The following is a 25224-nucleotide window of genomic DNA, read 5'->3' on the forward strand; positions in this document are numbered from 1 at the left end:
AAGGCAGAAGAGGTGTTAAAAAAAAAAATGGAGGATAAAGCAAAATCAATGCAGACAGTGAAAGATTTCTTACAGGTTCAACCACCTAGATTTAGCAGAAACTGGCCTTCAAAAAATTGGTCCTTTCCAGTATCAGACAGGCCACAAAGAGGCAGATACAGACGCCCAAGAGGCAGATCTCAGTCCCAAGGCACCTACAGACCTAAACAGTGGGGTGCTTCAGCCCCCAAAGGAGGGGAAGACGAATCACAACCTTATAGGAAACAGTCCCAATGACTTCCCTCTACAAATGCCAAGCACTTACGTTTTGACAGCACCCCTAGGGGGAAAGCTAGCACTTTTCTCAAAAAATTGGCACATGATCACCCAGGACCAATGGGTGCTGAATATTGTTTCTCATAGTTACAGGTTCCACTTCCACACGCTTCCAAAACCAAAAGGTATGCCAGACCTGCCACAAAACCAATGGGCAGAGGCACAAAAACAGATTGCTGCTCTTATGGACATGGGAGCTATTCAAAAAGTTCCACAGCAAGAACAGGGACAAGGATTTTACTCAAGACTTTTCTTAGTACCCAGAAAGGACAAAACCTGAAGACCAATACTGGACCTGTCAATCCTAAATACTTTCCTGGATGTTCCAAAATTCTAAATGTTAACACTACAGCAACTTCTGCCCATGCTGGGCAAGAAGGCTTGGCTAGTTACTTTGGACCTCAAGGAGGCATACCTACATGTCCCAATCAGACAATCTTGCAGAAGATACCTCATATTCATAGCAGGCTGAATGCATTACCAATTCTCTGCACTGCCCTTTGGCTTATCTACTGCGCCCAGGGTCTTCACAAAATGCCTGGCACCAGTAATTGCATTTTGCAGACAAAAAGGAATTCAAATATATCCCTACTTGGATGACTGCCTTATTCAAGCAGAGAGCAAGGACATTCTTCTAAAGCATCTGGTGTGTGTAAAAAGATTGCTAATTTGCCTAGGGTACACAGTAAATGAAAATAAATCAAAACAAGTGCCCTCTCAAGAGATAATATTCCTGGGTACAAGCTTAAATACAACTGCCCAGATGGCTTATCTCACGCAAGTCAAAGGCAACTGACTCATTACTTTCAAATGATGGCAATAAAAACCCAGCTCCCTGCAAGAAAAATTCTGCAGGCCCTGGGCTTCATGGCATCCTGCATTCTACTAATTCCATATGCAAAACTGCATATGAGGAGAAACTACAATGGTATCTAAAAAGTGTTTGGACTCAGCATTGTCACAGCCTGGAGACAATCATAACTTTAATTCTCTGCCTACAAGAGGAGTTTCGATGGTGGTCCCAGACCTGTCACCACAACAAGGGACAGCCTTTCGCTGTACCCACAGCCAGGCAGACAATAACAACGGATGCATCGTATTATGCCTGGGGGGCACATATGGCAGGAAAATGTATTCAGGGCACGTAGCCCAAGGAACAAATGCATCTTCACATCAATCAAAAAGAGATGCTAGCTGTACAGAATGCCCTGACAGCTTGCAAGGACCTACTACATCCAGGACAACTATTAATAAAGATGGACAATACCACAGTTATGTGGTACATAAACAAGCAAGGGGGCACACATTCCTACCCCCTATGCAGGCAAGCCATGATTTTGTGGAACATGGCACTGACCTATCAAGTACATCTGCAGGCACAATTCCTGCCAGGAACAAAAAGTACACTGGCAGACGAACTAAGCAGAAATCTCATAGATCCTCACAAATGGAAGCTAAATCCACAAGTGTTCAGCATGATAACGAGGAAATGGGGATGCCCAGACATAGATCTTTTTGCCACCCCTCACAATTACCAAATACAGAAATTTTGCACAAGAACTTATCGCTCTCAAGCATGGAAAGTGGATGCTCTGTCATTCAGCTGGAAAGGCCTGAGAGTCTATGCCTTCCCTCCGATGTCGCTTCTTACCAAGGTGCTACTAAAAGTCAGACAAGAAAGGCCAAAAATGATCCTGGTTGCCCCAGACTGGCCACGCCAGCACTGGCACCCAATCCTAAAGAGTTTATCTCAAGGCCCAACTTGGCTTCTTCCTCAAATTCCTCATCTTCTGAAACAACAAAACAATCAGATTCTGCACAGTCAACTCAGAACCTTAAACCTGGCAGCATGGCAGATAATGTAGCCACTCAGACTGTACCTCTCTCTAAAGCTGTTATGGATGTCATTTTAGAAGCCAGGAGGCCCAGCACTAGGAAATCTTATGCAGAAAAATGGAACAGATTCTGTGCTTGGAACCAGGCACAAGGGCTCGAACCACTTGTAATATACCTCAGATTTTACAATACCCAACTGAGATGCTGGACAAAGGCTTATCTTTCTCATCTATTAAAATCCATGCCTCTGCCATTTTAGCTCATTACAATACAGAACCTTCTTTTTTTTTCACATCCTCTACTACGACAGTACCTCAGAGGGGCAAAAAATATAAGACCCCCCCCATGGAGAGCACCAGTGCCTACTTGGGACCTCAACTTTGTTTTAGAAAAACTCGCACTGCCTCCTTTTGAACCAGCCAGCACAGCTGATCTAAAATTCTTATGGAAAACTGCTCTGCTCCTAGCAATAACTTCAGCAAGAAGAGTGTCAGAGTTACAGGCATTAATGGCTGTGGAACCTTTCCTCCTTTTTCATCAGGACAGGGTTTCTCTTAGGACAAACCCAACATTCATGCCAAAAGTGGTCTCCAATGTGGTCTTAAACCAAACCATTCATTTACCTACGTTTTACCCAAATCCCCAGAATAAAGGGGAGAGACTTCTGCACGCTTTGGATATACACAGACAGCTACGATTCTACTTGGACAAAATAAAAGCTTTCAGAAAAACTGAGCAACTGTTTCTAGCCTATGCTGCAGGATCACAAGGAAAGGCTGTTACAAAGCAGACAATCTCAAAATGGATAGGACACTGCATCCGCCGCTTCTGTTATGCACAACATGGCAAATCAGTGCCTAAGGGCATTAAGCCTCATTCTACAAGGCAGCAGCCACTTCAGCAGCTTTCCTCAGAGGAGTACCAACCAAAGACATTTTAGAAGCTGCAACCTGGAGCTTAGTGCACACTTTCACCAAGCACTACCATTTACCTCTCTACTCTAAATCCAGAGCAGGCTTTGCCACTGCAGTTCTGCAGGGCCTGGTAGCCTCTCCAAATCGAATTTAGACCCAGCCGCCCAACCTCAGATTTGGGATTCTACCCAAGTGTAATTACTGCAACAGTGAAACACGATGAACATAGTACAGTTGTGTACCTACCATAAATGTAGATGTTTGAGTGTATTCACTGTTGCAGTCCAGGTTACCCACCCACCATCCCCCTTTTTTCTTTGCTGGGACTTTTCTGTACTTCTCATCTCTATACAACCTATGTGGTGTATTTGCTTGTAGATGAAGGAAATGTTTATAGTAATATATGCATGTTTTTGGCATAATTTTATCTTTCCAGCCTTCCTATCTGGGGGCACCTGACATCTGGGGCAAGAAAAACTGAAGAAAATGGCGTCGGTCGCAACTTTTTATACCCCTTGCGCACTGACGTCAGGGAAGAGGCGACAGCAACAGACGCCGGATCAAGACTTTGGAACTCGGGCCGACTGCGGGTCGCCTGCCAGCAGGATAACCCAAGTGTAATGACTGCAACAGTGAATACACTTGAACATCTACATTTATGGTACGTACACAACTGGTACTTACCTGCTTTTGAGCTCCAGATATTGGTCTCTTACATGGGTGCTAATATTAATTTTAAAGCTATAAGCTTGCAAGCAAGATCTGAGGTATGATAGGAGATGGCACATTATAGGTAAGGGAGGAGCATGAGAGTTCTAGTGGCCATGAGCTGTAAAAAAAAAAAAAAAAAAAAAAAAAAAAAAAAGGGCAGAGTCTGATCCGAACCCAGTTGTTGAGAAAGAATGAAAATGGACAACACAGATGGAACGTTATGGTGAATACATAACTTTTATCTTCTGTTCATACTGTGGCATCATCCTTGGAGAAGGTATATGCTGATCAGTGCTAGGTTTATACCAACCTGGGTCACAGTCTGAAGCTTCGTCATGTCTTTTCAGATAGTGCATATAGATGTGCCTCTTGTCGTATATGCCAGCATGGACTATGACATAGTCATACCATTATTTTTGATTAGTAACTTGAGTACATCCATGATATGGCAGATCCTGGCCCCCAAAAGGTAACGGATTGTAGCCCTCTCTCTTTGGTCATCCTAATAAGTAGGACATCTTTGTGTCTGATAGTGGAGTCTGCTATGATGAAGATATTGGATTGTGAGGCTTTCTGTGTTATGGGGCTTACATGTTGAGGCACTGAGCTGAGGTTGACTGTATCTTGCTGGGTGTTGGCTGTGCTAGTGTTTTGGAGGCTGCTTTGGATAGTTATTTTCTGTGTCTGGGAGGCCTTTGAGGTTTGGAAAGTTTATTTTAAGGGTGTGAGGATATGTGGATCTGTGTTTGTCCTTTGTTTTGTGTGTGTGTGTGTGTGTGTGTGTGTGTGTGTGTGTGTGTGTGTGTGTGTGTTTGTGTGTGTGTAGCAGACAGTATGTGGTAGTGTGTTTCTGACAACCCGTTTGGTAATTGTAGTGGTTTTATGCAAGAGTATTGCCTCCAGAGACTATGTATACTTCTATCTCTCACACACAGTGTCATATTTTGAGACCGTTAAGTGGTCGTTGGCAAACACGAGACAATTTCTACATTCTCAGGATACCCAAGTTCTCCAAGCTGGCTACATAGACCTGAAGAAAGTCAGGATCCATTGCTTTGTGTGTATCTGTGTAGTGAGTTTCAGTGGTAGTGGTACCAAAAGTATATTTAAGTAAGGTTTTGATTAACAGCAGACTTGTTTTCTGTGTTTTTCTTTGTATAACCACAATGTAGGCGAATTAAAAGCATACATAACAGGTTTGTTGGATGCAGGCTGGGTAAGAATTGCAATCTTAATCCAGTCTTGTGGACTAGTGCTTTTCATTTGTACCTTGTGATTGTCGGGTAACTACTCCAGCTCTGACAAATCTATTTTTATAGAGAAATTAAGAGTCTAAGCACTTGCATCTGTGCAGGGCACTACTAACTGCAGCTGTGGGATGAGCAGTGTTGCACAAATCATAATGACTTTATACAGGAAGAGAAACTGTCTTAAGCGGACAAAATAGCCCACTAGCGAATCACAGAAATATACTTGAAGTCTTCCTGTGTGATTCCCAATCTCAGAACTGACCAGGCTACCTTCTACTGCCAATAGAGTGCAGACTTAACCTTTCTTTTTTTTCCCACCAAACACCTTTATTGAATTATCATTTGCGAAGCAGACAAATTTACATTTATATAAAAGTAATCAAATTATATTAACATAGACATTATATTTCCCGTGCATTTCTATATGTCATATAACCTAAACAATATTACATCAATTCATGCCTTTTTTTTTTAAACGTCTTAAACCATCACTTACGACATAGGCAGTCAACCTTTCTTAATGTGCAAATCACACAAAGGTGAGCCCAAAGTGCAGAAACTACAAAGCAGGCAACAAATTAACCAGCAAACACTTCCTTGAACACAATGACTACAGTGCAGAAAACCAGCAGTTAAGATCAGCGTAATACAGTGGTGCACAGTACAATAATAAAGTGCAGAAATACAATAAATCAACAATATAGCAGCAGTGCACTTAGATCGCTTGAGAAAAATGAGAAATATCGGTCTGTAGTACTTATCCATGCTAGGATAGCAGTGGGAAGAAGAAAAAAAACACTGTGTGTGAATTGTTTGCCACAAGTGTGCTTCACTCTATAATGTTCCATATTGTAGGTATTCAACTTGTTTGCACAGGCCCAGTGCTATTTCAGCTGAGAGTTCAATGTTTTAAGAGGGACTTTTATCTCGGACCCTGTATGCACAGTCTGTAGTCTGTGTAGCACTTAGAATGTGCTTCCACAGCTGGCTTTAAATATGTCATTTTAATACTTTTTTAAAGACTGCCTTTGGGAGCAGTAACGTCTGCTTGATACACAAGTTACAGGCCTTGATATGTGTTAGGACACACTCCAAAATGTACTTGGCTGGAATATCTTTGAAAAGAAATCTCTCCTTTGTGTCTGAAGAAATTACAGAAAATGCTGTTATTCCCTGAACTTTCCATCCTTTTCCCTTGTCCATTGGCAACTCTAATACTGTTTAGGCATAACTGTTTCCACAAGACTATCTTACAGTTGGTGTCCTTCATAAGGAGAAAGCATCTGCATGTTTTGATTTTGCCATCAGTTTCAGTAATTGCATTACATGTCATTATGGCAAATAATTGCTGTATTGTAGTGGAATGGTGCACAAGTGCAGTAGCAATTTCTGAAGCTTTTTTCAAAGATTTGTTTGCATGGAATGTACCAGAAGTTGCAGTTTGGCATGCAGTTCACACATTTATGAACAGTTAGAAACCAAAGTTGCAGTCCTATGGTATGGAAGGATTTGCTATGGTATGGAAGGATTTGCTGTCTTGTCTAGTCTGGTTTGACATAAGAGTTGTGGTAAGGAAGTCTTTATTGTGAAATGAACCAAGAGAGTTGGTTGTCTGCACCAGGGGGCGCATTCAAGGTTATGTTTTCTGGTAGGGCTTTCAGGCTTTGTGAGTGGTTTTCTTAAAATAGAAGACTAGGATAAAAGGTGAGAGGCTGGGTGAGTTGGGGAGAGGTAGAGATTGTGGTAGTAGGGAGGAGGCTGAATTCCTTGAAAGTTAGAGGTGGTTAGTCTTGCTTGAGAGTTCTGCATGTGGTGATAGGGGAGGAGGTAGAATCTGTGGATTTCTAGCTTGTGAGAAAGTTTGATTCCTACTTTGTTGTATTTAAAAAGGTGCTGTGCAAGTGGGGAGGAATTTGACTTAAAGTTGACGGAGGGTATATCTGAATTGGGGTTCTGTAAGTTGGTAATGTGAGAGCAGTTGACAGTTGCTAGGTGTATTTTGAGGTTTTCACTATTGGTGGTCCATCTCTGTCTGAAGGTAACTAGATTTAGGGGCAGTTTTGGTGACTGGTGGATAATGCAAGGTTATTGGGAAATAGCCGCGGAAGGAGGGTGGAAGGACAGATAGTTTGGAGAGAGTTGTAGGGTTGCTTGTGATTAACAAATCCAGGAGGGGAGTGGTTTAGGAAATTTGGACTGGTAGTATCTTTGACTAAATGTATAAGGTTGATATTGACTAGGAATTTGGCAGTGTCATTTCTCTAGAGACATTAGATGGTTTAGGTTGAAATGAGTTAGTATAATGATTTTTATACTTATGGAAAGATGAGTTAAGAATAAATTATTTAAATTTCAGTCTGCAGGATTTATCGAATTTGCATATTTATTGCCTTGTTTGCTTGGCATTTCTGCAAATTATTTTGGGTAAATGTGTCCTGGTTTACAGAGTGGCACAGTTGCACATCAGTTAGTGTTCACAATGCGTACCTCTTTTGTTCTATTCTCGGCCAGAATGCCTTTTAGTAAGAGTTTGCATGTCCTACCTTTGTCTGTGTAAGTCACCACTGGGTATTCTGGTTTCATTCTACATCCTAAAGATGTGCTGTAGGTGAATTGGTAATTTTCAAATTGCATATAGATGACATGCCATATGTGTTTAGAGAATAGGTGATCCAGTGTTGTCTATTTTGTCCGATTCAACATATGAGGTTGTTGCCAATTGGATGCAACCTCAGCACTGAATTTGAAGCTTCCATGACTCCAGGGCTCTGACTTCTCCCCTACCCGTGATTCTCCAAACTCCATCTCAATAAACTAGATCTTGTTTGCTGCCTGAAGACTTCAGACATGTTTTGGGGGCTCTCGTATATCCTTTTTAGAAGAAGTTGTACTATCTTGCCATTAATATAGATTAATAGCTTAGACTCATATAGATCTTAGCCGGCCTCAGCTTTGGCCGGCTAAGATCTAGCTGTATTCTACTGGACGTATAAGAATTTAAGTACCTTTTATCTGCACTTTTTTTCAAATAATACAGCATTTTAATTGCTTTATTTGTGTTGCATTGAATATTAACTGAACTGGAAGTTTTGACTCTGTTTTTTCAGTTAGTTCCCCACCCACCTTCCCTGTTTTTGTTTTGGTGTTAATCTTGGTGGCTTTGAAACTGCCCGCCCCTCTTGTAAATTTGTGTTTGGATACTCCTTCTGGGCCCATCTCATTTGCTCACTCAACTGAGTGCAGTGAAATCATATTCTGATTTCAGGCACTCCTACTGTGTACAAAGACAGCATCTGGGAAAGAAAAAAAAATAAATTTTAAGCTGATTTCAAGCCTTTCCTGTAAGTGGTCTAGAATGTTTGTAGGCCTCTGAGCCCCCAAGCATTTCTGTGTTGGAGGGAAGCCTTCTAGCTTAATTTTGTGTGTTGGAACTAGCCAGTTTTCTAGTTTCAGCACTCAAATCTGTTTCTTTGAATTCGGCACTTGTTCAGAACTCATTGTAAGCACTAAATAAACTGCAAATTACTACAGCACTCAACTTTCCTCACTTGTGTAGAGGAAAGCAGTTTTTAGTACTTAGTACCTAGCCAGGCATGTCTAAGAGTCGGCTCCCGGTGATTTCTCCTGTCTACCTGATGAATCTGGGCATCTTGGGGCAATGCAGCAATTGCCTCATGTACACAGACAACCCTCTCCTCCTACCACCCAACACTACAACCTGTGAGAGATGCAGTTGTATAGCCAAACTGGAAGCAAAGCTCTCTTCACCCAAGACTGGACTAAACAGTCAAGAGGAGAAGGTAAACACTTGCACCACACCACACTCATCACATAGTCCCTCAAAACCTACACCATCAAAACACACACACAGAAACACAAAAAAACCTACACCACCAAAACACACACACAGAAACACAAAACACACACCTACATTCACGGAGGCTCTCAGTAAAAACCTGCCCAAGCATCAGGGACCTCCAAAGCAGAAACGCAAGCAAACTCCACCCCCCCAAAACAACCCAAATGACACATAGCCCACAAACTCAGTGTGCCACCCAACCACAGCCCATAAGCCATAACAACGTACCCAACACTCTAGTCATAGGTGACTCTATAGTCAGGCACACTGATGTTCCACCCACCAGGCTAAACAAGGAGAACGTTACTGTCAGCTGCCAGAATCCACCACATAACGCACGCACTCAGGTCACTCCACAACAAGTACAAATATGACAATGTCATTGTCCATGTTGGTGTGAATGACCAGAGACGTACCTCCCTGGACTACATGAAAAGAGACATGGAGGAGTTCTCCAATCTTGCAGCCCAGGCAGGTATGACTCTAGCCCTGAGTAGCATCCTGCCATCACCCAGAATGATACCACAGTACAAGGACAAAATGATTGACTTCAACAATTGGCTAAGCTTCTGGTGTCATTCTAAGGGGATCTAGCATTTGTCTGCCTCGGACGACATGATCAACAGACCACGATGCTTTGCAAGAGATGGCCTGCACCTGTCACCCTTGGGATTCCGGATGCTGGCTTAGGCTCTTGCCACCCGTATAGTGCCTTTTGTAGGCAAGGTTCAAATGACAAATTCACCACCGTAACAGGTGCAAGCAAGCAAAATCTGAGGGTAATGCTACTCAATGCTAGAAGTCTAAACCTCAAAATGCACTCGCTCGAGGCACTCCTTAAAATGGAGAACATCGACATCTGTGCAGTGACGGAGACCTGGTTCAAAGCTCCAGAGAGCACCCCTGCATTACCAGGCTATAATTCATATCACATCTTTCGACCACCTAACCCGGAACGAAGCACTAAAGGTGAAGGCGTGTCCATATTCATTAAGGATATCCACACCTCCAGGCTAGTTGAACAGCATAATGCACCCGAGATTATCCAAGTGCAGCTAACTCTGGGCAAGACCACAATCCAAACTGTAGTTTTCTGCAGACCCCCCCCCCCCACCATGCCCCAGGATTCCCACTCCTCATTTCTTTATACACTGGAAAGTATTAGGGTACAACTCAACACCCTAATAATGGGCGATTTCAACTACCCCACCATTAACTTGAAAAACTACTCCTGTACCAATTCTTTTGCTCAACGTTTTCTAGAATTCATAAATTCCAACGTCTTGGATCAACTTATTCACACCCCCACCAGGGGCAGCAATATCCTAGACCTGGTCATTACCAGCATGGGCAACCAGTGTTCCACACCGGAGTTCAATTACTAGTTGGTCATATCCGACCACAAGCTAATCACCCTAGGCATCCACATCCCGCCCCCACCCCCAATTAGGGAAAACACCATAAAAAACTTCTCCAAAGCCAGCTTCACACTTCTTAAGACAGAAGTGGCAAACTTCATGACACCCATGCAGACGGACAATAGAGGTACGACTGCTGAATCATACAGAAATGCACTTTATAAGCACTTACACAAGTGCATGGATCATGCTATCCCTAAAAAAACTAAGATGCTGTCCTCCAAAAAAGGAAGCCAGTCTGGTGGTCCTCTGCCATAAACAAACTCTACAACAGAAGAAAAAAACTGTTGCAAAAAAGAGTAAAATCCCATGACTGGAAGAACTCCCTGGTCAACCTCAGTAAGAAGTTGAGATCCCTCATAAAATCCTCCAAAGCTAGTTATGTAAACAAAATTGCCACTGACTCTAAAGACAACCACAAATCATTCTATAGCAATGTCAAGAATCTCAATGGCAATACTCAGATCTGCTCTGAGTTACAGCATAATGGCACTAAATATACAGAACCAACTGATATTGCTAACATCCTGGCAGATCGGTTCAGTGATAACTTTACCCCCCTCTCACCCCCTAGTGCCCATCTCTATACCGGAAGAATGCAGAGTTCCTGTAATCACAGCTGCGCAGGTAAAAAAAAACACTCTCTCCAAAACCAAGAACCCAGCATCCGTGGGATCTGACAATATCCCAGTCTGCGTTCTACATGAACTACAGAATGAACTGGCACCCTACGTAAGTGCCATGTTCAATCATAGCCTCACCTTAGGCTTTGTGCCCACTGAGTGGCGCACAGTGATGGTTATCCCACTCCACAAAAGGGGAGCCACGACGGACCCTGGGTACTACCGCCCCATTAGCCTGATGAGCCTGGTCTGCAAGGCCATGGAACTTATCATCATGGAACTCATAAACAAAGACATTGGTAATCTCCAAACTCTGGACCCTACCCAGTTCAGATTTGTAAAAGGCAGATCATGTCTCCTAAACCTGATTGACTTCTTTGAAGCAGTCACCAAAGCCATAGATGAGGGTAAGGTGGTTCACACAGCTTATCTAGATCTTGCCAAGGCTTTCAACACCATCTCCCAGTCTGGAATTATACATAAGCTCACTAAACTAGGTATAAATCCCTATGTCACAAGATGGGTAGCCAACTGGCTCACGGACAGAACCCACACTGTGAAAATAGCAGACTCCAAATCCGACTTCAGACCAGTGACAAGTGGAGTACCACAGGGTTCAGTCCTGGGTCCTCTCCTGTTAACCTGTACTTCAGAGAAGTAGATACCAAACACAATGTCTTTGGCTAACAAAGTTTGCAGATGACTGCAAACTAGGAGCCATAATCAAAACTCCTAACGATGTGGACATACTACAAAAGGGCCTCACTGAGACAGACGCCTGGTGTCAAAGCCATGGCCTGAAGCTCAATGCCAAAAAATGTATTGGCATCCCCTTTGGTAAAAACTCTGTACCCATGAACTACCACATAGCTGGTAGTCTACTTAATGCCGAAAATGTGATGAGACCTTGGGACACAGGTGGACAGTAGTCTCTCCTTTGATAATCACATTGCCACAGTGGTCAGGAAATCCTTCTACATGGCTCACCTCATCACAAAAGGTTTCTCATCCAGAAAAAAAGAGGTCATTGTTCCTCTCTACTCATCACTCATTAGACCCATTATAGAGTACAACGCTCCTTTTGGTATGTACCTCACAAGACATCTACAACAATTGGAAAGGCCACAGAAATACCTCACAAAGAGGATTACTGGCCTCGAACAGATGCCCTACGCAGACTGTCTCAAAAAACTCCAGCTTTACTCAGTCGCATATCGCCTACTCAGACACGATCTCTGCCTAACATACAAAGCTATGTCAAACCCAGAGTTGTTGGACATGCTCCACTTAAAGAAATCCCAATCCCTTTGAGCTACATGCTCTAGGGACCTAAACCTTGTCACCACAATAAACAAAACATGCTGGAGGGATAGATACCTTTCCCAGAGACTTCCCATACTCTGGAACAGACTACCTATCTGTCAAACAGAGCTCCTCATTAGCACTCTTCAAGAAGAATCTTGATGATTGGATGGGAAATAGGAAATTCACCCCAGGGGTCACTTCTGTGGTTCTGCTCGACAGGGGCACAGGAAAATAATTTTCTTGGGTGGCGAAAGCCAGGGTACATTTTTGGCTAGGCTTATATAGGCCCTAGGGCCAATAGCCTAGTACCTACCTACCTATGAACCTATAATAGTTTTGTTCTAGTGCTCCTCCTCCTAACGAGATACTTTTGTTAAAAGCATAACAAGCATGAGAAAAAAAATGGTTTGTTTTTCTTGTGTACAGTTGAGGGTAGTACAGTGGGTGGAAATTTCTAGTAAAATGTAGTTAGTGTTGGTAGTTATAAATTTTTTTCCAGTAAATTTTTCTAGTGAGTTTGAGTTGTAGTGTTTGCTATCAATATAAAGTAATAGCTTAGTTTACTGTAGATATATTAGCTTGTTCTGTGCTTAAAATAGTGTTTGCTTGATAATGGCTGAATCTCAAGCCTTTAGAAATGCTCTGAGTGTAGACATAAGCTCCCCTCTCCAGATCCTGTCACTTTTTATCTACTGCTTGGGTGCTGCACATTTGGATGCAGACTGCCAGTCTAGGGCTTTTTAGTTCTAGAGCTGGCCATGCTTGCTGTGGTAAGTTTAGTGGTGAAAGTTCTCCTTCCTACACTGACAGGGTCATCATTGCCTGGGCCTTCCTGTTCTACTTCCCCTTCCAAGAAACATGACAGGGCAAAGTCTAGCAAAAAGTTTCAAAAAAAGGACAAAGAGAAAGGCGAGGAAAAGGAGGAAGAAAAAGAGAACAGAGAAGGAAAAAAGAAATCTCCTTCAACCACAAAACACTCTTCGGATTTGACAGCTATTGTCAAACCCCAGCCAAAAGCTGCCTAGTGGTCAGAGCTGACAGCTTCTCAGATCTGTCCATTCTCTCCTTGGCCCAGGTTTTTGGCTGGAGATTGAGATTACATTCTCCGATTCTTTAAGAAAGAAGATATTCCAGGCCTTCATCTATGATTCTTCTACTTGATCATCTCAAAGCTTAACACAAGATGATGAGAAAGTTCTTGAGAATGCAGGTACAGCTTTGGGTTCTGCCGATACCATCCCCTGGGAATGTAACGACTATCGTGTCATTCTACCCTTCCACTCATTTTGCCTGTTGCGATCCATCCTTTGATTCCAACAGCTTTGGATCTGACTAATCTCAAACCATCTAAGTCAGTGCTGAGAGTACAATCTACCCTGACACTGGCAGCTTCCTTATCCCTCTCGACTCCAATACCTTTGGATTGAGAGGGGACTCTGAGTTGTAGCGTCTGTGGTGGGTTCCAAGGGGATGGATCTACACCAAGATTTTTGGAGCCGTCTCTTCCCCTCGAGGCTTTGGCACTAGACAGCTCAGGTCTGAGGTCAGCTTTGGTGTCAGGGCTCATCAGGGTTGTGGGTTCTCTCTCTTCTTTGGATCCTTGAAGACCATTTGCTCCTGCAGTGGCTTCAGCTTTTGAGGTTTTTGAAAGGGTTTTGGGTATATCCAGAGAGAAGGTGCATTTGTCTAGCTGTGTTCCACCCAAACCCTAACTAGACCCTGTGCTGTCATTTTCAAATCATCCTGCCAGACAGGGACGGTTGGGACCTCAAGCTTTTGAAACCACCTGCTACATTAGCATCCAGTCTGATTCGGAATTATCTGACCTCCCAGGAGAATTAGTTCACAAGAAACAGATATGCAAGCAGAAGCACATAGACTCCAGGATGGAGTCTTCACAGAGGATACAGACTTGGGTGAAGGATCTCCCCTGTCCACCTCGGAAGATGTCACGTTTGGTGAAATCCTTGAGCGTATGAAACAGGGGTATGGTCTAGCGAAAATTTCTGACCAAACCAGTCTGTATGTTTGGAAGACTTCAGTTCTGGATCAGCATCGTCCTGGGTGATACCACCCTTTGACCCATTTACAATCTCATGGAGCAGTGGGCTTGGAAGGACACAGATGTGGTGGAACCAATATTCATTTAACCAGATAGGATTTTAGTAGCTCCAGAGGACAGGAAACATTCAAGCAATGGTTCACCAATTAATGCAGTTGTCTTGGCAGCAGCCACCAAAATGGAGTCATTAGAGCAGAGTTCCTCTGTCCATCCCCCTAACAGGGAGCCCAAGGCCCTTGGATAGGTTTGGGAAATGGACTTGCTCATCAACAATCCTTTGCCCTTAGGTCATTGAATTATTTGGCTCATGTCATCAGATTTCAGAGAGACTTGATTAAGGAACTTCCCAAGTCTCTGTCTGGAGTTTTGCCTGCAAATGTCCAAAAGAGAGTGAACTCCCAGCTCTCTACTGTGCAGTCAACCCCTAACGTAGCTGTGCAACTGATTTTCTAATATCGCCAGAGCAGCAGACATAGGGCTTACAGTAAGACGATATGCCTGGATGCGCCTTTGATTTTGCGGAAGGCTTCAAGATCCCCTTTGTCAATGCCTCATGTGGCTCCACACTTCTCGGGCCTAAAGCTAAACACATTGACCAGGAGCCAACAAGTTGATAAGACTCAATGGGCATCTGTTTTTCCACTCCGTACAGATCCTACTCTAGGAATCGGAGAGAAAAAGATGGGGTTTCATAAGTCATAAAGCTTTTATCATATCAGGACTCTGATGATAGATCTCCACGTGGCAGCGGTGGGGAGAAATTCTAACAGACTTCACTGAAAAGACAGAGGCTGACTGCATAACCAGGGCGTCCATTTGCCCTTTAATGAGAGGCTGTATAAGCGTCCCTGAAGGGTTGCCTGACTGCTACATTCTGGAGACAGCCAGGGACATTTATCTCTGCAAAAGATGCGTGAGTGCGAAAGGTAATTTCTAGAAGTTTTTCTGTTCCCTTTTCTCTTCCATCCATGAAAAAGAAAGTTGTTACCTACATTCTACTTGGTCGGTGGGAACCAGCAGCAATAGAAATTTCCAAGCTGCTAGAAAAGAGTCATATCCTACCCCCCCAAAACCATTTAGAATCTGGAGTCTACCCCAGATTCGTTTTAGTGCCGCAGAAAATAGGGGACCTCAGACCAAATTTGGATCTCAGTCACCTGAACCAGTTTGTATAACAGACAAAATTAGGATGGCCACAATTCAGATCATATTGCCTCTTTGAAGAAGACTGTTGGTTCTGCTAAGTTCTCCAGAACACTTAACTATCCTGTAAAAATAGAGAAGCACTCCCAAGAGATTCCTCCATTTCCAGCTGATAGTCAATCACTATCAGTTCAGAGCGCTGTCCTTTGGTCTCATCACAGCCCCCAGGGTATTCACCAAGTAATGGCTGTGATAGCAGTGCACTTGCATCTGCTAGCAATCCTAGTCTTCCCCTGCCTCAAAGATTGGCTCCTGACTGCTGTTTCAAAGTATCTGCTATTGCACCACTTGGACCTTCTGCTTTAGTGGTTACTGGACCTAGGTGTAACAGTAAATTTCTCCAAGTGTCAGTTGTTACCAATTGAACAAATAGAATTTATTGGATGCCACCTCAACACAGCTCTGCAAATTGTCAGTTTTCAACAGAGGGTCCTATCTTTGTGTCTAATTGCTGCACATGTGATCCATCATCCCTCTTCTCCAGCTTGATTGGTCTTGTGTCTATTAGGTCTTATGGCTTCCACGGTTCTTATATCATTGTCTCACTACTACATGAGAATACATCAGTGGACTCTAGCAATGCAGTGGCACCAGAACTTTCACCCATTACATGCAGTGGCACCAGAACTTTCACCCATTACATGCAAAGATTCAACTCACAAGGATTGCAGGCAGCACCGCACTTGGTGGATAACCTCCCCTTCAGTAACCAAAGGACAGCTCTTTCACACCGATCTGCTGATTGCAGTAGTAACCATGGACACCTTCATTCCAGGGTGGGGAAGAGCATTTTTAAGGGAGGATGATCAAAGGCGCATGGTCAACTTTAGAGGTCAGTCTTCCCATCATGTCTTGGAGATGAGGGTGGTACTCCTAGTGTTGCAGGCATTACAGGATGTCCTCTCCAGAGGTGTGATTTTTATACAGACATGGGAGTTGTATGGTACATTACCAAACAAGGAGGAATCCGTTCTTACCCCTTGTGTCGAGAGGCTATGAGAGTTTTGCAGTGGGTGATGTCTTCACACCATTTACTGATATCAGTGCACAACCAGAGGTCTTCCAGGGTTCTGCAAGACAAATTTGAGAAGGGCTATTCTAACACCTCAAGACTGATCTCTCAATCCAACAGTGGCAGTTTTAATTTTTCGTCACTGGGGCCAACATTGCTGCGACTTCTTTGCCTCTTGCCTGAACAACAGGTGCAGCAGTTACTTTGCCTTGATTCCTCCACAGGTTCAATCACTGGGGGATGCTGTGGTCCATAGCTGGCCCACAGGCCTCCTTTATCCCTTTACCCCCATTACCACATGTGAACAAATTCATTCAGAAAGCCAGACGGTGCAAGGCCAAAATAATCTTCATTGCTTCTTTCTAGCCTCTGCAAACATGGTTCCCCTTCCTGTGGCCTGTACTGTTACATCCTTATTGGATACTCTGTCAGTATGGAGACCTTCAATCTCAGTTGTGTGGATTGCCTCCTCTGGACCAGACTGCAATGAGGCTAACTACTTGGCTTTTCCAGTTTTGTTAGCCAGAGATGCCAGGCTTCCCAATACAGTTGGGTGGTGCAGAGGTTAATGTTGCCTCTCAGCAAGAGGTCTTGTGGTTTTATTCTTGGTAGGGTGCCTTCCGTGTGGAGTCTGCATGACCTCGCTTCATTCGAGTGGGTTTCCTCCTGGTACTCCAGTTTCCTCCTACATTCCAAAGAAGTGTGTCTGAAGCATTTCTCCCTGAGCCTCCATAGAAAATGCTCTGTCCTATTCAGACTTTCCCAGTCTACAAATGTTAAATAAATAAATTAGCATCTCGGAAGCCTGCTACAAAAAAGATATATCACAACAAATGGAAAAGATTTTCTGATTATGTGGTAGCCGAGGGTTTGGACCCTTTTTCTGCACCCATCCCCTCCATCTTGGAATTCTCGTCTGAACTTTTTTCATAAATGTTTTAGTAATTCTACTACTAAAGTTCAAATAGCAGCAATTTCAAATGTTCATATTGGACATAATGACATTTCTGTCGCCTCCTTGAAGATCTAAAGAGCCTTTGTAAGAGGAACGTTTTTATGTTCCATCCACTCATTAGAGATCCAGTCCCTCCGTGGGATATTACCATCTTGCTCCAAGCTCTGACACCCCCCCCCCCCCGAACATGTGGCCATGGTAGATATTAAATATCTACTTGGGAAAACAATTTTCTTAGTGGCGATTACTTCAGGCAGACAAATTTCAGAATTACAAGCACTCTTAATGTAAACCTCCCTATTTGATCTTCCATAAGAACAGATTTTCTCTTAGGACTAATGCATTCTTTCAAAATGGCATCTGAAACCAACTTAAGTCAGTACATATATTTACCAGTGTTCTTCCCCAAATTCTTAGAGGGGAATGCATGTTAATGCTAGATGTTCATCACCAACCCACAGTCTATCTTCATCGAACAAAACAATTCAGGAAGTCTGTTCATCTGTTTCTTGATTTCTCAAAGCCAAAACTTGGTAGAGCTGTTGCAAAAGTTACACGCTTAAGATGGTTATCAGACTGCATTCCTTTTGTTTATAGCAGAAGAGTGTAAATTTACAATCCAAACGAAAGGCTCATTCAGCAAGAGCAATAGCTACTTCAACAGCCTTCTCCAGGAGGCTGCCCTTTGACATTTGTGCAGTAGCAAGTTTGTCCTCAGTTCATACATGTGTGACTCGTAAACTGGAAATACAATCCAGGTCTCTCTCTTCTTTTGATTCTACCATAATCAGGAATGTCCTTCCTTGATACCACCCAGAAAGACAGTTTGAGAGTCTGTCCCACATGTTGAATTGGATGAAAATAGACAACATTGGATATGAAAGGTATCTATACCATAATGCTAGATTCATGCTGTCTGATTTTCTTCTGTTTCATCCTTCCTTCTGCTTGCCCCCTTTCCAAATTAACACTTATAGCTTCGAGATGATTGGGTGGTTGCCATGTCACACCCTGTCTGTGAACAGTCTTGTCTGTTTCTCAGTCTCTTCTTTCTGTTTATCTGTTTTTCTAATAGTTGGTCATAAATATGTCTCATCTGTATGGTCAAGGGTATTAGAGGTATTAGGATGGGGTTCAGGGAACTATGGGTAGGGGGAAGGGTCACAACCCTAGAAACATGGAAGCTTCAAATTCAGTGCTGAAATTGGATCAAACAACCCCATATGTTGAACCAGATGAAAATTGGACAACATGGATCTATCATTATGGTAAGTACATAACTTTTTTTTTTATTATGCAACTCCTGCACAGAATAAACAGCTAATAAAAAATAACGAAAACTGAACTAGTTATGGTTTATTCTCTGAATAATTGTCCATTCTAAATTTCAGCACAAGTTTGGGAATGCAGTTGGGATTCCATGATTTAGATTTTTTAATGCTTTTGTTGAATTTGTTAGCACATATTTGGGTAACCAAACTTTCTTTTTTGAAAGATTTGGTGATTTTCTTTTTCTTTTTACTGACACAATATAAAAATTGTTGCATGTAGTTAAGTGGCTTTTTATTGCTTCTAACGTAGTAATGAACTGTATTTTTTAACTACAGGTAGTGCTAATGAGGTGCTGAAAGAATGGACAATAACAGGCAAAAAGAAGGCAAGTTTCATTTCTGTATTTATTGACTATTACTTGTGTACATTCTGTCACAAACCACTTTTACAAAGAATTGATCTTAAAATCTGCTTCAGTCAGAGCTAGAATAATGTGGTTAATTATGGCAAGTGTGCAGTCATTTAATCTGCTGAGAGTAACACTGTTGAAATTGAAGTTCAGGAGAAATGTAGATATTCATATTGACCACTACTACATTAGCCTTAGCTATATAGGCTCTGATGATATCATTTTCATTAATGCCTCAACTCCTGGGTCTCGGGTCTGGCTTGGCTGCTTTCACTAGATTCATGGATCCAGCTCCTGAGCTGCTCCCATACCCATAATGCCCCACTAACCTAACATACCTCAGATCTTGTTTGCCTCATTATTGCTCAGATGTAGATATCTTACACTCAAACTTTTTTTTTTCAGTATTATACATTTGTAAGTTTACTTATTTTAAATCGTTATAACTTTCTTTCACTCTCTCCATTACTTCTGAATAGTTTTCAAGTTCTGTCTGTCAGGCACTTCTTTTCCTACCCTATTATTGTTTGGGTACTCAAAGTACCATTGTTGGTACTTTTGCTTCTTTTCCTATAATTTTTTTCTTTCCTACCCTCTAGACAATACATTGTTGGTACAGTCTGTCCTGTAACAAAAAAAAAAAAAAACTTTTGCTGTAGCTGAATTTCTTTATTTACTTAACACAAAATGCAATACAGTAAAATACAATAAACGCATCCATCGAAACACGAGTATCTTCAGTTTATTAAAATAACAGACTCACAAAGTTAAAACTCTCACATCTGCTAGCAATAGTGGTTACTTTCGTATAAACCCTTCTTCAGGCACAGAAAACAAAATAAAAACAGTTAAATACAGACCAGTTATCAAATTTCATTGGTTAAAAAAATTACTCTGCTAGATGATTGGTTAAAATTAACTAAACTTGATTGGTGAAAGATAAAATGTCTATGTCCAATAGCATCAAGGATGATAATAGCCAGTAATGCAAAATATTCACATCCTTTTATGAAGTTCCTTAAGGACTGGTTTAATACTTAATGTTCTTTTAAGCCCAGGTGATTGGTGGGTTAGGAATCTCAATATCCAGTTAAGTTCTGACTTTTCTGTAAGTTTAGCTGTCACTTCCTCTAATTGGATTTGAAACATTTTTTAAAATAGAAAATATAAAGATATGCCTGTCATCACTCTATTAATTAATATGCTTAAACAGAGCATTTGTATGCACTTTCCCTGCATGTTTGACATATGATTGCATATACGCTCTCATAATTTCCTGTTTGTTTTGCCTGCATAGTAGGCTGGACATACCTAACATTTCGCTGTATAAATCACATTTTTACTGTTACAGTTTCCAGATGTCTTCAGTTTAAAAGGCTTCAGCGAAATAGGATGTATTATAATATCATCAACACATATATGTGAGCAGTATATACAAGTTATAAGTTCCTTTCTTGTTAACAGCAGTTCTATTAGCTGTTTTTGGCTGTTCCTTATACCATAAGCTACTCTTTAAATATTGTGCATTTTTATGTCCAAATGACAGTTTACATGAAGTACCATAGTTAAGTTCAGGAATCTGTTCATTAATCAGCCAATATTTCCTCAAAATACCTTGCATCTTGTTTGTAGCTTGATCATAGGTTAATGTGCATCTGTAGTTGTTAATTTTACATTTATCTATAGAAACAGGAGGTTTTCCTGGTGGAGCTAAAAATACAGGTTTGTAATAGGAAACCTGTTTGGACAATATATCTTCTTTAAAATCCTGAATTCTGATAACCTTATAACACCTGTTTTTAAAATCTTTTGTTAAATTATTCATCTGCTGGTGTAGATTATTAACATCAGTATTCAGACATGAAATTATTGCCATTTAACCTGTCATGATGATATCAAAAATAAAGGCTGGATGCATGCTAGATCTGTGCAAATAGCTATTACGTTTTATTTCCTTCTTATAGAGGAATATACCTAAGGTACTTAAATGTTCCTTAAATATAGGAATATCCAAGAAATCTACATTGGTCTCTTTTATGGGGCTCTTAAATCATAAAAAAAGTTGTAGTAGAACTAAATGTAAAAAAAAAAAAAAAAAGATTTGAATAAGGTAATGTCCCCATCCCATTTAAGAAAGAGATCATCCACAAACCTACGGTAGAGTAATACATTCAGAAAAAATGGATTATAATCGGCATTAAGAATAAATCGTTGTTTCCAGTTATGCATTACAGTATTACCATAAGTGTTTGCCATTGGCATACCTGTAGCTACCTCACAACATTGTTTATAGAACTTATTTTGAAATATCAAGATGTTGTTAGTACAATATCCAGTAGTTCACAGATGGTATTAATGGATGACCTATCAAAGTTCATTGCTGAAAGTAGGTGCGAATGAACCATGTCTATCCTTTCCCTATTTGGAGTAACTGTAAGTAGGGAATCTACATCTAAACTGATCAGAAGACATTTACTACAGTCATGAGATGCTGACCATTTACAAAGCTGCTTCAAAAATTCCAGGGTATCTTTAACTATTGCAGGAATTTCTTTTAAACTTATTTTCAGTTTCTGATCTAAATATTTAGATGTAGGTTCAGCAGTCCACCCTCGGGCTGATACTGGGGGTCTAAATGGCAGAGAAATAGTAGATTTATGAATTTTAGGAATACCATAAAATGGAATTGTAGGATTCTTAACATAGAAATAATTGTACATGTCCAGAGTTATTTGATCGTGCATAAGCATATCATGTCATGTCAGTTTGACATGTTTTATTATGTCATTGCACATTCGTTTATCAATTTCCTGATAAATTCTGATGATGGGTTCTGATGATTATCATAGCATAAATGTGATCTAAGTAAAAGTCGCTATGCATTATAACTATATCTCCACCCTTATCAGCAGATTTAATCACAGTTTTATCATTATTAGTCAAATGCAGAATTAAAGATGTAAAGGAGGTGTAAAAGTACTTTTGCATTTACATTGTGTTGGCTCTATATTATTCTGCTCACCTATTCTTTGGGTACTGGACAAAGTACCATTGTTTGTACTTTTGCTTTTCCTATAATTTTTTTCTTTCCTACCCTCTAGAGGGTATTTCTTGGTACCATTGTTGATGCATTCTGTCCTGTAGCAAAAAAAAAAAAAAAAAATTGCTGTATTTGAATTTAAACCTCTTCCTTCTCTTTTATTTACTTGACATGGCAGATAACCCAACCAGTTTTAAGAAAATGCACTTCAGTGGGCAGAAGATTTCCTATGCTGATGCCCACAAGGAATGTGTCTACTGTTTGCACACTGCCCATTTAGAAATGGGTTGTTCTATTTGTGCCGATTTCAATTTCTGGATTCTTGGTGATCAGAAAAATAAGTTAGCACTGAAAGGCCTTCTTCTTGTTCTTCTGCGGCTACTAGGGCTTAAGCTCCCTTCTAAGAGGTTCCAAAAAGGGGAAGCCTGAATCGGCTTTAAAGGATAAGGACCCTAAGAAGAGGTCCAGGGGTTGAGATCAACTCCAAAGTTATTGGAGTTGTCCTTGTAACTAGATGCTTTGGCACTGTACATCTCTGGTCTGACTCCCTTCTCAAGATGGGGATCGGGGGGAGTTCAGGGCTCATTGGTACAGGGGTCTTCAGCTCTGGTGCTTCCAGTCTCTGTTTCTTCTAGATCCTCTGTCTTTGAGGTAGTGGAGAGGGCTTTCTCTCTGCCTAGAAAAAGGACATCCTTGCCCCTTTTGCATCCTATTTCTGTTCCACCATCGGGTATGAGTTTTGAGCCTCGCACTTGGACAGCCTGCCTGAACAAGCCTCCAGTCAGTCCTGGGAGAGACCCCTGGCACTACCAATACCTCACCAGACCATCCCACTGATGAGGTCTTTAGGAAGAGAATGTGTAAAAGGAGACGCTTGGATTCCCCTAAGCAGTCTTTCACTGAGGACACTGACTTCGATGAGGGCAAAGGGTCCCCCAGATCTCAACCTGAGGATGTCTCCTTTGGGGAAATACTGGAGCTTCTAACGCAACAAAGATAAATGGTCTTCCAACCCCCTTTCCCAGGAGGAGTCTGTGTTTCTAGTGGGCTTCAAGTCTGGCCCAGCCATGTTTTGGGTGACCCCTCTGGCTGATTATCTAATAGATCTTAGTTCACATCATGCATGGAAGGAAACAGAAACTGTGGAGCCAGTCCTTGGGCAACTAGATAGATTTTTAACTCCCCCAAAGGACAGAGCACTCTGGAGCAAGGGGGTCCCAGTAGAGGCCATGGTTTTAGCATCAGCCGCCAAGAAAGAGCTTGTACAGTAGAGCACATCTGCCCTTCCCCCTAACAGGGAGTCTAGGGCTTTGGACAGATTTGGAAAGCGCATCTACACCTCAGCAACCTTTGCTGTGTGGTCTTTGAATTGTTTGGCACACTTTACCAAGTTGCAAAGAGATTTGACAAAGGAGCTTTCCAAATCTCTTTCCAGGTCCATGTCTGTGGAGGACCAGAATAAGGTTTCTTCACAACTGGCCACATTTCGAACTCATGGACACAATAGATGTTAGACTGATTTCCCATGCTACAGAGGGAACCTTAAGGGAGGTGGGTTTGGGCATAGCCATCAGAAGACATGCCTGGGTATGCACATGTGATTTTGCAGAACTCTTCAAGTCTTCGTTCATCAGTTCTCCTTTTGATGGATGATCTTTGTTCAACCCGAAGGTGAAGGTAGTGCTCTCCAGAAGAGAACAAGAAAGACCGACCTTGTATGACATTGAGATTGTTTCTCTACTTCTCAGAGACCCTTTTTGTAAAATCAGTGAGGAGGTACGAAAATGCGGTTTTGTAAGTCCCAAGGTCCTTTCCAAGACTCTTGAGATGGTTCTCCCAAAGGCAGAGGGGGTGACTCTAGTGGAAGGCGCCATCCTTACAGCAGAGGTGGTCTGCAAAACCAGGGTTTCAGGGATTCCTTTTCAGACAAACCCTATCTGTGCTCCTGAAAGGTTGCATGACTGCTTTCCTCTAGAGATAGTCTGACACTTGTCTCTGCAACTAGAAGCCTGAGTGTCCATTACAACAGATACTTGGGTGCAGAGGGGTCATATCCGGTGGTTATTTCATACCATTTTCCCAAATTTCTCCCATAACAATTATGAAATCCCCAGTGTTCCACCCAGTCAAAGGGAGGCAGCAACTCTGGAAATAAGAAAGCTTGCTATTAAAAAGAATCCTCCAAAAATTCTCCCCAGACAAGAGAGGATCCATGACTTAATTCTTTTTAGTGACGAAAAAAAGACAGGGAGACCCATTCTGCATCTCAGCAAATTAAACCAGTACAATAAATATTAAAAATTCCAGATGGTCCTGGTTCAGTCTGTTTTGCCGCTGTTGGTAATGGACAATTGGATGCGTTGAATAGCTCTTCAGGATGTGTACTATCGCATAAAAATGAACAGGCACTCCAGAAGATATCTTTGCTTCCGGCTGGGAGACTATCATCTACAGTTCAGAGTACTGCCCCTTGGTCTTACCACAGCTCCCAGAGTGTTCACCAAATGCATAATGGTGGTTGCAGCTCACCCAAGACTGCTAGGATTCAGGATTTCCTGTATCTAGATGACTGGTTCCTAACTGCTCCAACCAAGCATCTACATCTACAAGCAAGGGACTACTTGCACCAGTTGTCACCATCTGTGCACCACAGTTAACTATAAGAAGTCACAGCTCACTCCTACATAGAACCTGGAGTTCATATGTGCTCATCTAGACACACTCCATCAGATGGCGTTTCTTCCTCCAGCAACAGTAGACATCCTCAGATCCTAGGTAATGAAAGTGATTTTGCATTCTTCCCCTCCAGCACGACTAATCTAGCAACCCTTGGCAGGCGCGATAACTACTTCCACTGGACAGATATATGCGGATTCTACAGTGGACTCTATTAGTTCAGTGGTCTGTTCTTCAACAACCCTTGTATGCTCCAGTCAGAATTAACATAGGTTTGTAAGGAACACCTTTGGTAGATCTGTTCAAACAAAATTTCTCGGTGCCATCCTTTTATTGTACCTCTCCCAGTAACCACAGTAACCGC

The 25224-nt window shown here is 41.9% G+C and overlaps 1 protein-coding gene across 1 annotated transcript in view; it reads left to right on the plus strand.

Moving 5' to 3' along the window:
• The window catches only part of SPATS2 (spermatogenesis associated serine rich 2), a 1115118-nt gene that overhangs the window by 454915 nt on the left and 634979 nt on the right, over positions 1-25224 (plus strand). The window contains exon 5 of the mRNA XM_044083679.1: positions 19071-19120. Within this exon, the coding sequence (XP_043939614.1) occupies positions 19071-19120 (50 nt within the window). The remainder of the gene's footprint in view (positions 1-19070; positions 19121-25224) is intronic.

The sequence above is a fragment of the Protopterus annectens genome, chromosome 9.part0, assembly GCF_019279795.1.
Source record: "Protopterus annectens isolate FY-2018-M chromosome 9.part0, PAN1.0, whole genome shotgun sequence".
NCBI lineage: Eukaryota > Metazoa > Chordata > Ceratodontiformes > Protopteridae > Protopterus > Protopterus annectens.